The sequence below is a fragment of the Gigantopelta aegis genome, chromosome 5 (genome assembly GCF_016097555.1).
Source record: "Gigantopelta aegis isolate Gae_Host chromosome 5, Gae_host_genome, whole genome shotgun sequence".
NCBI lineage: Eukaryota > Metazoa > Mollusca > Gastropoda > Neomphalida > Peltospiridae > Gigantopelta > Gigantopelta aegis.
In genome coordinates, this window is record NC_054703.1 from 15,348,803 (window position 1) to 15,362,865 (window position 14,063).

Sequence of the window (14,063 nt, forward strand, 5' to 3'; positions counted from 1 at the left end):
TTGGGATTTTTATTTTTAAATCTGTTATTTTTAACTTTCTACTCTGAAAATCCTCCACCCAAAATGTTACCATTTTTAGTTTGACCAATACAGATTACAAATTGTCTTGTTTATGTAGTGAAAGCATTCCCACCTAACTGTATATAACTTAAAACAATTGTTTTAGTTGTCTGGGTGCGGTAATATTGTAAAAACAAATGTTTAAATGGCGGCCATTTTGAAAACCAAGATGGCCGTCAGCAAACGCCCCTGAAATGTTGCTATTGTGTTGTTGTTGTTTTGTATTATTTTTTAGTGTTTGTAAAAGATATCCAAATAGGTATGGGTCTTCTAATAATCTTGTACAAATAAAACATTATAGCATAATGCAATGGGCCAAACAGAAAAAAAAACAGTATTTTTTTTTAGCACGGGGTGGTGCTTTTAAAATGACCGTAAAAAACAATTGCTCAATGATGACAAAGTGTCACCATGCAGTTTCTGAATCAGGACATCCTAAATGACATAAAACCATCATAAAACATCGTATCTACCCTAGTTCAAGGTATAACCCTTATTCTGCCCGACTACTATGTATTAAATTGAGTTAGGTCATTGTATGGTGGTACAGCTCTTGAGACATACAATACAATGCAATATTTAATGCAACCATTGTATGAGTACACTGGTCAAAGGGACAGATTATGATCGATGGCAGTTACTATTTATTAAATGTACATTGTACAAGCTGTGTAGTTTGTTCATTATAGGTGAATGTGGAGTAACTTGTTTGAATGGTGGTACACCACTTCAAACCTGCACTGAATGCACATGCCCTTCAAGATTCAAAGGACCCACATGCAGTGAGTCTGGTAAGTACCAATCGTTATTATACTATTGTTTTATTTTTCATCAACAAAGAGTAATCCAACTATTCTGGCTGCTTATTTACATGAATACATCCTCCTGCCAATCACAGATTGTGGGTCGGAACAGTATGTTTAAGAGACTGAATCCCAAAATGTTTATATTAGTTGTGTTTATGACACTGGGCACTGGTCAACATATTTGATCTCATCGTAACCAAATTCAGTTAAAAATCTACGTTGGACCATATCTATAAAAGGTTGCTCCCATGTTTCACATTCCTGTGAAATGGGACCGTACGTACTACCATCGGAATTGGTTGTTTGGAAAAACTAACAATCAACCCACCGAGAAGCAGAAAATTAATTTCCTACTGACCTGATGACAAATAGCAACGCCAACGTTAGCATGCTAGCAACGTAGATGTTATCAGGAAGTAATGTGATAACACTTCGAATTATCAGCAACGTGATATGGGGTCACACAGAGAGTGTCTTTGCATGATAGTGCAGGATATCAAAGCAAGACATTTATAGGTTGATGGACATGTGGTTGGGTCAATTTGGTTTATATAGCCACCAAGCACAATTTTTTGTCAAATTTAATCCAGATATGTATAGACCATTAAACATAAAACAATCATCTATGTTCCCGAAACTCGCTGTATGTGATCAAGTTTGAAAGAGCTAGTCATAACAGGTTAACATTTATTGCAGCTCCTTGCAAACTAAAGTGTAAAAATGGCGGAATTCCTAACGATGTCTGTAAGAAGTGTAACTGCGTTGGAAATTGGAAAGGAAGTACATGTCGTAAGTTTGTGCCTCGTATCTGACTCCATTTTAAGTATTTGTATCAATAATTCCATTTGGTTTGCATTAAAAAGAAACAAAATCTGTTTTTATGTGGATTATGAAAAGAACATTTGTCAGTGTTTGTTTTGTTCGGGGTATTTTTTATTTATTTACAATTAAGCTACACCAGTATAGTTAAGTTCAGTCTGTAAAATGAAATGAGCTGTCTTTTCAGTTCTCCTCTGTCACCATCGAGTTTGGTTTGTTAAGTTGTTTCAATAGGTCACTATGTTTGTATCAAGTTACTATTTATTGAATGTAGTTTGATCACTGTAGGAGAATGTGACATTTTTTTGTTGTTGAATGGTGGTACAACTCTTGAGACATGCACTGGTTATGTTTGTAACAAGAATATGATCGATGATAGATACTATTTATTAAATGTAGGGTGTTCACTGTAGGAAAATGTGAAACAACTTGTTTGCATGGTGGTACAGCTCTTGAGACATGTACTGGTTACATTTGTAACAACTGTATGATCGATGGCAGATACTATGTATTAAAGATATGGTGTTCTTTGTATGAGATGGTGAAACAACTTGTTAGAATAGTGGTAGACCTCTTGAGACATGTACTGGTTACATTTGTAACAACAGTATGATCGATGACAGATAATATGTATTAAATGTAGTTAGGTCATTGTAGGAGAACGTGAAATAACTTATTTGAATTGTGGAACAGCTGTTGAGACATGCAATACAATAAAATGCAATGCAATGCAATGCAATACAATACAATACAATACACTCTTCATTGCAATCATTGTATGAGTACACTGGTCAAAGGGGCAGATCGATGGCAGTTACTGTTTATTAAATGTACATTGTACAAGCTGTGTAGTTTGCTCATTTTAGGTGAATGTGGATTAACCTGTTTGAATGGTGGTACACCGCTTAAAGCGTGCACTGGATGCACCTGCTCTTCAAGATTCAAAGGACCCACATGCAGTGAGTCTGGTAAGTACCAATAGTTATTATAATATTGTTTTATTGTTCATCAACAAAGAGTAATCCAACTATTCAGGCTGCTTATTTAACATAAGTTCTTCCTGCCAATCGCAGATTTTGGGTCGGAACAACATGTTTAAGAGACTGAACCCCAAAATGTTTTATATTACTTGAGTTTATGACACTGGGGAATGGCCATCATATTCCATCTCAATGTGACCAAATTAAGTTAAAAATCTACGTTGGACCATATCCAAAAATGATTGCTCCGACGTGAAATGGGACCGTATGTAGTACTATCGGAATTGGTTGTTTGAAAAAACTAACAATCAACCAACTGAGAAGCAGAACATTTATTTCCTATTGACCTCACAGCAAATATCAGCGGCCACGTTATCATACTAGCAATGTAGATGTTGTCAAGAAGTAATGTGATAACACTTCGAATTATCAGCAATGTGTTGTGGGGTCACACAGAAAGTGTGTTTGCATCATAGTGCAGGATATCAAAGCAAGTCATATAAAGGTTGATAGACATGTGGTTGGGTCAATTTCGTTCATATAGCCACCAAACGCAATGTTTGTCCAGATATGTAAAAACTTATGGGGTGTACTCTACGAAATCAAATCCGACAGACGACAATAGTAACATATGTGGCTAAACCTCCTACCTGCAGTGTATTAATCAACATAAACACCACAGATATAAATACTACCACCCCTCGCCATTAAAGTGAATCAGAAAAACATGGGGGTGAAGCTGCTCATTTCTGAGATAATGAGTAGCGTCTATGACTGCTGTAATTCCGCTAAAAATTTTAGTACTTTTATTTACAGGTACCCCATACATGTTTCAAGCACAAAGCTACTTGACATAGTGGTACTAGATGAAATAAAATTGCATACATTTTTTGCCCAGATGAAACTCTTTTTTTTACAACCAACACACTCACATTTATCACCAATCACAGGACGTGTGGTGTTCACCTCAAATTTTGATCCAGCAGGAAGTTATTTGGTTTAGTACTCCCATTAAACATAAAATAGTAGTCTATATTCCCGAAACTGGCTGTATGTGATCAAGTCTGGAAGAGCTAGCCCTAACAGGTTAACATTTATTGCAGCTCCTTGCCAAGTAAACTGTGAAAATGACGGAAGTCCTAACGATGACTGTGACAAGTGTAACTGCGTTGGAAATTGGAAAGGAAGTACATGTCGTAAGTTTGCGCTTCGTACCAGATTCTTAATATTTTTGTCAATAATTTCATTTGGTTTACATTAAAAAGAAACAAAATCTATTTTCATGTGAATTATCAAAAAGATCCCTTACTTCTAATGGGAAAATGAAGCAGGTTTTCTCTGAAGACTACGAGTAAAAACTACCAAATGTTTGACATCCAATAGCTAATAATTTATAAATCGGTGTGCTCTAGGGATGTCGTAACAAGCTTTCACTTTAAAAAAGCATTTTGAGAGTACTTCTAAAGCAATATATGTCCTCTACCGAATTTTCGTATCTCCTAAGTTCAAGGGCGATAACTTTCCGAAAAATGGGTAAATCGCCATAAATATCATTTTTCATCTATAATAGATGATGCAGATGCTAAACCAAAAAAGTCCTGCACTTTTGAGAAGTATAACACTTGGCACAATTATACCTTGACCCATTGTCCTCTTGGAAGGGTTTCTACAAGTTACAATTAATGATATGACCTGGATCCATATCCAGAATTGTTCAAAATAGGTCAAAGTACATGTGTGCCAAGGTTTACATCTACTCAAAAGTGCAGGAATCAGAAAAAAAATAAAAAAATAAAAAAAATAAAAAGCCGAGGCATCTGCACTATAACAAAATTCCAGATGAATATCTTGAGCCATTGCAAAAAAAGTTAAGAATTTTGTCTCCTATCATCTAAATTCAAGAGCCATTACTCTGTCACAAATGTGCACATCACCATCAAAGTCTTGATACATTTCAGATGAAAAGTCTGGAGAAATATACAGACAGACAGACAAACAGGACATAGTCGGAGCTTATATGCTCCTCCGGTTGGCCCAGTAGGGAACTAATAAATATAGTGTAGTCATTTCTGGAGAACATCCAATAGCTGATGATTAATAACAATGTGCTCTAGTGGTGTCATTAAACAAAAACAAACCCGTTTCAGGAGAATGTGGACTAACTTGTTTGAATGGTGGTACACCGCTTGCAACGTGCTCTGGATGCGTATGCCGTTCAAGATTCGAAGGACCCATATGCGGTGAGTCTGGTAAGTACAAATATAATATTGTTTTATTGTTCATCAACAAAGAGTAATCCAACTATTCAGGCTGCTTATTTAACATGTGTTTAGAATACTGGGGGAACCTAAAAAAAAATCCCTAAATACAAGTTAAAGCTATATAAAGTTTCATTCTGGAATAGGCCTACAGTTGTATTAATTTTCACTGTCTCAACCCACCAACATTTCGACTTCTGTGTTGGTTATCGTTTGAAACCTATTTTTACTTTCTCATCTCACCATGAGACCTAGGTTTGAAACCTAGTATTCTTACTTTTTCAATCCACCAACATTTCGATTTCTGTGTTGGCTATTGTTTGAAACCTATTGTTACTTTCTCAACCCACCAACATTTGACTTCTGTGTTGGCTAAATACTACACTTTTAATGCATTTTTGCACGAAAATTAAAATATTTATACTCTTCAAAAAAAGAGTAAGGTAATAAAATGTCATTACCAATGATTGGAACAGAGATCTGCTTTGAAAAATGACTGCCTTGGAAAGAAATTTCAGGGCTGTACAAACTAAAACCCAAATGCAGTCACAAATGTGCCCGTGCAACACGCAGTGTCCACATGCACGTGGGTAGGCAGTCATTTGCGATTTTGCCACTTCACAGGGCTGTGGATAAATCTGTTTCAGTGTTTACTTCTGTTTTTCCTCAATCTCATGATCAACTAACCTTTGTTCTTTGGTTGTTATGCATTATTTGTCTTTGAATTAGTAATGTGGCATCTACGATGTGAAGAACGGCTTACGGCTGTTGACATGCTTCAAGCTGGTAGAATTCAGAGTCATGTAGCCAATATATCATTGGCAAATTGATACGTAGTATGCCACGTCAAATAAAGAAATCTTTGACGAATCGTGGGAGTATTACCCATTATTGATCAACAGACGTGGTCGTTTGCAGCTACAATATCTGCTGCCAACATGTACTGTTGGTTGCCATTTCTTCAAAAGTCCTTCATTATTATCATGCATCTATCCCTAGACAGTGATACCTCTGATACTTCATTTATTGGCTGTTATTTCCCATATTCCCCTACATTTTTGAAAATAACTGTATGGTTTAATTTTCCATTCCCTCGAACACCGTTATAATTCACAGAGGCTTAAGTGCTATCAAGTAGTCAAACAATTTCAGCTAAATATCGAAACACAGTGAACTTTATATTAAATTGAAAATAATACATTGCAAATATTATATTATTTGTTATTAAAATTCATATTTGCGATTGTAATTAAAACAAATTATTTAATTTTAAAAACTAGATACATTCTACATGTAGAATTTACCATGACAAATGCTGCTAAATGCATGTTTCACGATGCATAGTTTCTGTATACAAAACGTACAATTCGCTGAATATATAAACACCACATTCATTGTGTGCCATATTGCTTGACTCCATTCAAATAACTACTACAATGAGCAACTGTATAATCTATTTAAATGGTTCATTTTAATTAGACCAACAATCACAAATATGAATATTCATAACGTTACTCAGTAGGACACTTTGTTTAAGTTAAATTAAAACTAAATGAATAGGTATGACTCCAGTGATAGCATTTACATGAATTCTAGGGTAATTCGTAGAAGTACTCCTTAAAAGTTAAACCCTGGACACAAATGCCAAACAAGACCATTGGAAGAGAGATGGATGAGGCACATTTGTGAGGAAAAAAACTTGTATGAGGTGTCTTGGTTATAAAGAATGTCATGGCATCTATTTTAAGGACAATGTGTCTAAATAGTAACACTATCTGTGGTATCTCTTTGCTCAACCCAAGATAAATAACACAAATGTCCCTAAGAACATCAAAAACCATCCCCAAATGAACACAAATTAACAAGTAAAAAACAAATCTGATAATTTAAGAAAGTCTGAATATGAATACGTGACATCTGTATGAGCCTAAACCATATCCGTTGACAGACTACTGCACATCAATTCTAACTTCACCTGACTTCGAGATACACATTGGTGACATCTTGAACTGGACCTGACGACCAGATCCCTGGCCACTAAGACTGAGAGAAATGACGGTACCGAAAGATAATAGCCTATGATGGTTGAACGACCTACCGCAGTCAGCAGAAGTTTGCAAGACATGAGGGTGTTTTCATTGGACAAGGGGGATTGGTAGTGTGTAGATATTGTTTCAAGACATTCATGTAATCATTAACTATTTTGCCAAATCCCCATTCGACTCTGCATTGTGCCGAGATAGGGCAATGATTACTTATTACGGTTTTATCGTTCAGATTCAGTAACATTTGTTTTAATATTAAGTTTCCAGTAATTACAGAATGCCTGTAATGCCTATCTTTAGTCAGTCAATTAGCGTCACTGGTTTGATAATTACCTGACACAGCAAAGAGATGCTTGGAGGCCCTAATGTGGACTGTTATGTTGTAGTGGATGGTGCGGAATCTCCTGGTCCTGATTGGGTATTGATCGTCTCAATCGTGTTTCTTCTCTTGCTTCTGTTGATCATCATCATCATCCTCATCATATGTTGGAGGTATGTATAACCAACACATCACTGAATACTGGCAAACAATCTCGTTGCCAGACCCCCAGGGCAAGTGGAATATGATGTTGGGGCAACTAATGTGCATGATCTAGATTGGCCATTAGCAAATGAACTATTAAATTATTTAGTTTTTATTCTAAAGCTTATAAGTTGTAAAACTTAAAGCAATAAAGAAGCTGTAGTGTTAATTAGCATGGACATCATAATTGTCGGTATACAATTTGTTTTTAGCATTAAAATATATGTGTAATATCTGTTTATCATAGCAATATAATCAGGGTTTTTTAAATGGTTGAAGATTTCAAATTAACTCAAAAAAGTAATTTTTAATATATTAAAATGGAAAAAAAATTGGTGCACCTGTTCAGTATTTCTCCTAACAAATTGTACTAAAAGTTAGTTTGCATACTATATACATTGGCATATAATATATGCTAATGTATATAGTAAACTAATTTCAATGTTAATATTATTAACATTAAAATTAACCTGATTAAGTCAGTAACAGGGTATTGATCTGTCTTCCAACAGAAAACCAGGAATATTCCAAGTCAGCAATAGGATGTTATAACAGAACACCAGGAATATTCCAAGTCATTAATAGGGTATTGATCTGTGTTGCAACAAAAACCCGAATATTCCAAGTCAGTAATAGTGTGTTCTAACACAACACCAGGAATATTCTAAGTCATTAATAGGGTATTGATCTGTGTTGCAACAAAACCCTGAATATTCCAAGTCAGTAATAGGGTGTTCTAACACAACAGTGTTTTAACAAAAAAGAGGAATATTCCAAGTCAGTAACAGGGTATTGATCTGTGTTCCAAGAGAAAACCAGGAATAGTCCACGTCAGTAATAAAGTGTTCTAATGTTAAGTGCAGACTGGCCTGAAACGATGGTCTAGTCGGCGATAACGCCAACTTGATCGTCTTGCCGGGTTGGTGTGCGCTGGCAGCAGACTAAATTCTCGTCACTAATGACTTGTTTTGTGTGGATTAAAATATTGAATCAGGCGTTGGACAGTCGGTCCAGTGTGCACTGAGAAAAGACTTGATTGTCGGCTGTATTCTTGGTCTGAGCTACATTTCACTGTGATCTGATCGTCGGCTTTATGCTCACCAATCACTGAACATCGCCTCATCATGTGATATCAGTCATGATGGAGGCCTGGTTCAATTCCGAAACAGAGAGCAAACTAATTGAACTGTGGAGGCAGAAGCCTCAGCTGTATGATACAACACACCGTCATTGTCTGAGATGGGGAAAGAGGTGCGCAGCGCACCACATGCAAATATAGGTAGATATAAGAGTTGTGCAAAGTTTTCGCACCTCGCAAGCATGGGTACATGGAGCTTTGACCGCTCAATATTTGACATTTGTTGGATCATAACCCGTGAATTGTACTTTAGGTCAAGACAATGGTAATTCTTGATTCCAGTACGTAAGAGGTATCCTCCTTAGTGTAATGCTATGATCAGTGGCCAGATACATTATGTGCATATATAACAATTAGTCGCCAATCAACATATACAATTAATTAAGAGCATAGTGGAAGGGGGGGTTGGGGGGTTGGGGGGGGTATACCGAAGGGGGTAATATAATACTTGTATATTATTGTCTTGGCGCCAGCTTTATACTGGTATATTATAACCCCCCCTCCCCCCCCCCCCCCCCCCCAGCAGTTTTAAAACCAGTATAATATTAGCAGGGAGGCAGGACTTTGGTGAGCAATGCTATACCTTTAAACCGGGGCTTTTGTGATCGACAGTAAACTGCAACAGCTGAAAACTATTTCGAGTACGGAAAATGTTGAAAATAAGTAGTATTTAGTATTTATTATATCTATCACATTTTCTGACCACGCATATATTATTTATGGCCTACATTATTCACTGATGTCAACCGTCATCTCCCAACACAATCCTCTGAAAACCCTGTTAAATCGTCCCGTGTCACAGCAAGTCGTTCTTCTGGGCTAATAGCTGCTCTGTAGTTCGTGTCAGATTTCTCTATTATTCGGGAGATAGAATTTTCTAAGCATTAAAATATGTCAGGCGGCATTCTAAAAACGTTAGTATACCCTGGGATCTCATGGTGTTTTAACCCAGGTATTGGAGTCTTTTCTCATTAAAATGTGTAGCCGAACCCACAGTTTACTTTTCGAGTGTTGTCGACGATGCCGCCTCCGTACCACCAGCATAGCAAGAAGTGAAATATGAAGTTTTTCACAAATTGCGCCATTTTTAACAACACAAAATTATTTCCACCTCAGTTTTATTGAGCTTCGACAATCGCGTGGGCTTCATGTGCACTGAAAAGAACATTCCACGAAATAGTGAAGATTTTTGTCAAAGTTGACGTGATCACCTGCAAAACCGTCTTGTCGGGCCGGTGTGCACTTAGCATAACAGAACACCAGGAATATTCCAAGTCAGTAAGAGAGTATTAATCTGTATTCTAAAAGAAAACAAGGAATATTCCAATTAGTAATGGAGCACTAATTTCTGTTCAGAAAACCAGGAATACTCCAAGGCAGTAATATGGTATTGATCTGTGTTCTAGCAAAAAAACTGGATTATTCCAAGTCAACAATGGGGCATTGATTGGTGTTCTAACATAAATCCAGGAATATTCCAAGTCAATAATATGGTGTTCTAACAGAACACCAGGAATATTCCAAGTCAGTAATATGATATTGATCTCTGTTGTATCAGAAAACCAGGAATATTCCAAGTCAGTAATAGGGTATTGTTGATATGTGTTCTAACAGAAAACAAGGAATATTCAAAGACAGTAATAAGGTTTTGATCTGTGTTCAGGACTGTTCCAAGTCAGTAATAGTGTATTACCTGCTTTCTTACAGAAGACGTCGACAACAACCTAGAGACGGGCAGACATATGTACAATTTGATGATGCAGGGTAAATAATGCTGTTACTATTACCACCACCACAACCAGCACGGCACCACAACAACTGTATCACCATCATTATCACTACTATTACTACAACTACTACCATCACCACTACCACTACTACTATTATCGACACAACTACCACCAGCACCACCATCTGGCACTACTATTACTACTAACACCACAACTACTACTAATAATAATACCACTACTTCCACTACCACCACAACCATCAAGGCACCACAACTACCAGTGTGACTACCACTATTACTACTACTAGGTACTACCAACACTACTACTCTTACCACCATCACTACTACTACTACTACTACTACTACTACAGCCACCACCACTAATACTACCACCACCACCGCTATTACTACTACTACCACTATTACTGATGGCTAATACTGAACTGCTACTACAAATACTACTACCACTATTACTACTACGACCACTTCTACTACTACTACTACTACTGCTACTATTGCTACTAGCACTACTACCACTACTACTACTACTACTACTACTACTACCACTAATACTACTACTCCCACTGCCACCATTACTACTACTACCACCACTACTACTACGACTACTATTACTACTACTAAAACTATTACTTCTAGTACTGAGCTCTATACCACCCGCACACACCCTCCCGTTTCGCATCTCACGTCCATAGATTTATATTCTGACAAAAGCTGATAACGTTTTCTCTGTTGATAGACTATTCATCAACCACCCAAACCTGGATCAGGATTCTATGAAATTGTAATATGAATATATAACTGGTTCCTCAGGTCACTGGCATCTTTCGACGCCTTCTATATGTCATAGATTTATGCCCTCTCGTGAACACATCCATTACGTGTGAGAGATGTATGCCCTTTCATGAACAAATCCATTATGTGTGGTAGATGAATACCCTTTCATGAACACATCCAGTTCGTGTAATAGATGTCATGTGTGCCCTCTCATGAACACATTCAGTATGTGATATAGATGTATGTCCTCTCATGGACACATCCAGTACGTGTTTTAGATGTATATCCTCTGAGGAACACGCCTGTATATGTGAAGCATATATAACCTCACATGAACTAAGGATGGGATGGGTTGTTATTAAAAATTAATTTTCGGTTCGGTTTTCGGTTTTTCGTCCACGTTAGCCATGTTAGCATGCTGGGTCTGGGATACTTGAGCAATATGTGTTCCAGGATTCGAGTTCAGAGACTTGGCAAAATAATTTGGTGGCAAGAATGCTAGGGATCGATAGTCTCTCCGGTGTTTTTATTATTATTACTTTTTTAATGAATTTTCTTTAGATGCATTCTGACGTACATAATATATTGGATGACATGTCATGTACACTTTATAGGCATCTATAAGAAAGATATATGTCAAGACATATTTCTGTAATGTTTATTATTACTTTCATGATGGCATATCTTTGATGAGAAGTATATATACATTTTTTTAAAGTATGAATGACTCGATATAAGCACAAATACATAATATATGCCCAAGTATATGCACATAATATATAATACTGAAATATTTGACTTGTTATTATTTTTATTTTATTTTCTGTTCGTACTGAAAGTGAAAAAATCAATCTGCAAAGATTTATTGAAAAAAAGAAAGAAAAAAAAGTGCAAAGTAGTTTGCGTACATTGTAGTTCAGAAAGTGTGGACAATTTCGTCCCGATAAACACATATGAAAATTAGCGATGTTGAATTGTTTTAAATTAATATGACGGAAATTGGGCGCCGTTTTATAATTCTTGAAGTAAACACGTATTTACTTTTTTTTCAATTTTGACAGCTAGGACAAAACATACTTAAAATGTTTATTCTCACTGCGGATTAATCACTGAGGTCAGTCCCTATTTGGGGATGTTACAATTGTTACGGTCTCGACAAGAAATTCACAGGCTCTGTGCAGGATCTGAAAGACACCTATCGCCAATGCAAAGATGTCTAGTTTAAGGGAATCGATTGCTGTTATTGGCGGAAATACTTTACGGGTCATCGGGATTACCAGCAATGTGCGGAAAAGTTATACATGTACCATTTGAAAAACAACAAAACAACCCCGAAATGGACCGAGGTTCGGAAATTGGGAAACAGTGCACCGAACCGTGGACCTAAAACCACGGTTTTCAGTAACATCCCTAGCGTGAACACATCCAGTTGTGTGCTAGATGCATACCTTCTCATGAACAAATCTAGTACGTGTGCTAACTGTATACGCTCTCATGAACATATCAGTTCATGTTCGTTAGATGGATACCCTCTCATGAAAAATTCCAGTACGTGTGGTAGATGTATACCTTCTCATGAACAATTCCAGTACGTGTGTTAGATGGACACTCTCATTGGCAGATCCAGTACATTTGATAGATGTACGCCCTCTCATGAACACATCCAGTACGTGTGGTAGATGTATACCCTCTCATGAACACATCCAGTACGTGTGGTAGATGTATACCCTCTCATGAACACATCCAGCACGTGTGGTAGATGTATACCCTCTCATGAACACATCCAGTACTTGTGGTAGATGTATACCCTCTCATGAACACATCCAGCACGTGTGGTAGATGTATACCCTCTCATGAACACATCCAGTACGTGTGGTAGATGTATACCCTCTCATGAACACATCCAGTACGTGTGGTAGATGTATACCCTCTCATGAACACATCCAGTACGTGTGGTAGATGTATACCCTCTCATGAACACATCCAGCACGTGTGGTAGATGTATACCCTCTCATGAACACATCCAGTACTTGTGGTAGATGTATACCCTCTCATGAACACATCCAGCACGTGTGGTAGATGTATACCCTCTCATGAACACATCCAGTACGTGTGGTAGATGTATACCCTCTCATGAACACATCCAGTACGTGTGGTAGATGTATACCCTCTCATGAACACACCCAGTACCTGTGGTAGATGTATACTAGATATCTGCGCTAGATGTATACCCTCTCATGAACACATCCAGCACGTGCATTAGATATCTGCGCTAGATGTATACCCTCTCATGAACACATCCAGCACGTGCATTAGATATCTGCGGTAGATGTATAACCTCTCATGAGTGCTTCTTCGTAACGAAATGTGTCATTTTATTCCCTCTAAATTGTTTAAATAGATAAGTTTAAGTATAATCCACGATGTCGACACCTTATAACGAAACAGGTCGTTTTGGTTTCTTTGTTTGTTGTTGGTTTTGTTTGGGATTTTTATTTAGGGGGGGGGGGGGGGGGGGTGGGGAGAGGTTAGTGTTTTTGTATGGTTTCTTTTCATATTAAAAAAAAAACAGAAAATATTTACTGATCCTTAATTGATTTTGTTTTGTGCAGGTGATATTGTATTGTTAGGATAGTTGGTAAGAAATGACGATAAAGCATGCATAATACATCATGAGCAAGATTATTATATTTGGAGAAACAATGAAGGATTAGAAGACAGTATTTTACATCGGTATAATCAAGTATTAAATATGAATAAAAATAAATATCAAGGTATTTGGTTTCACAAATATAACAAATTTAATTTATGGAACAAATAATTTAAAACTAATAGCCAGAAAAGTGATATTTTACTTCTTTAAAAAAAAAATATATAACATACATTGCCAAGCGAACATTAAATAAAGCT

The 14,063-nt window shown here is 36.9% G+C and overlaps 1 protein-coding gene across 1 annotated transcript in view; it reads left to right on the top strand.

Moving 5' to 3' along the window:
- Window positions 1-14,063, top strand: part of LOC121373302 (multiple epidermal growth factor-like domains protein 11) — a 239,264-nt gene that overhangs the window by 37,483 nt on the left and 187,718 nt on the right. Inside the window, exons 11-13 of the mRNA XM_041499857.1 lie at window positions 750-851; window positions 1,563-1,655; window positions 2,552-2,653. Coding sequence (XP_041355791.1) covers window positions 750-851; window positions 1,563-1,655; window positions 2,552-2,653 — 297 coding nt within the window. The remainder of the gene's footprint in view (window positions 1-749; window positions 852-1,562; window positions 1,656-2,551; window positions 2,654-14,063) is intronic.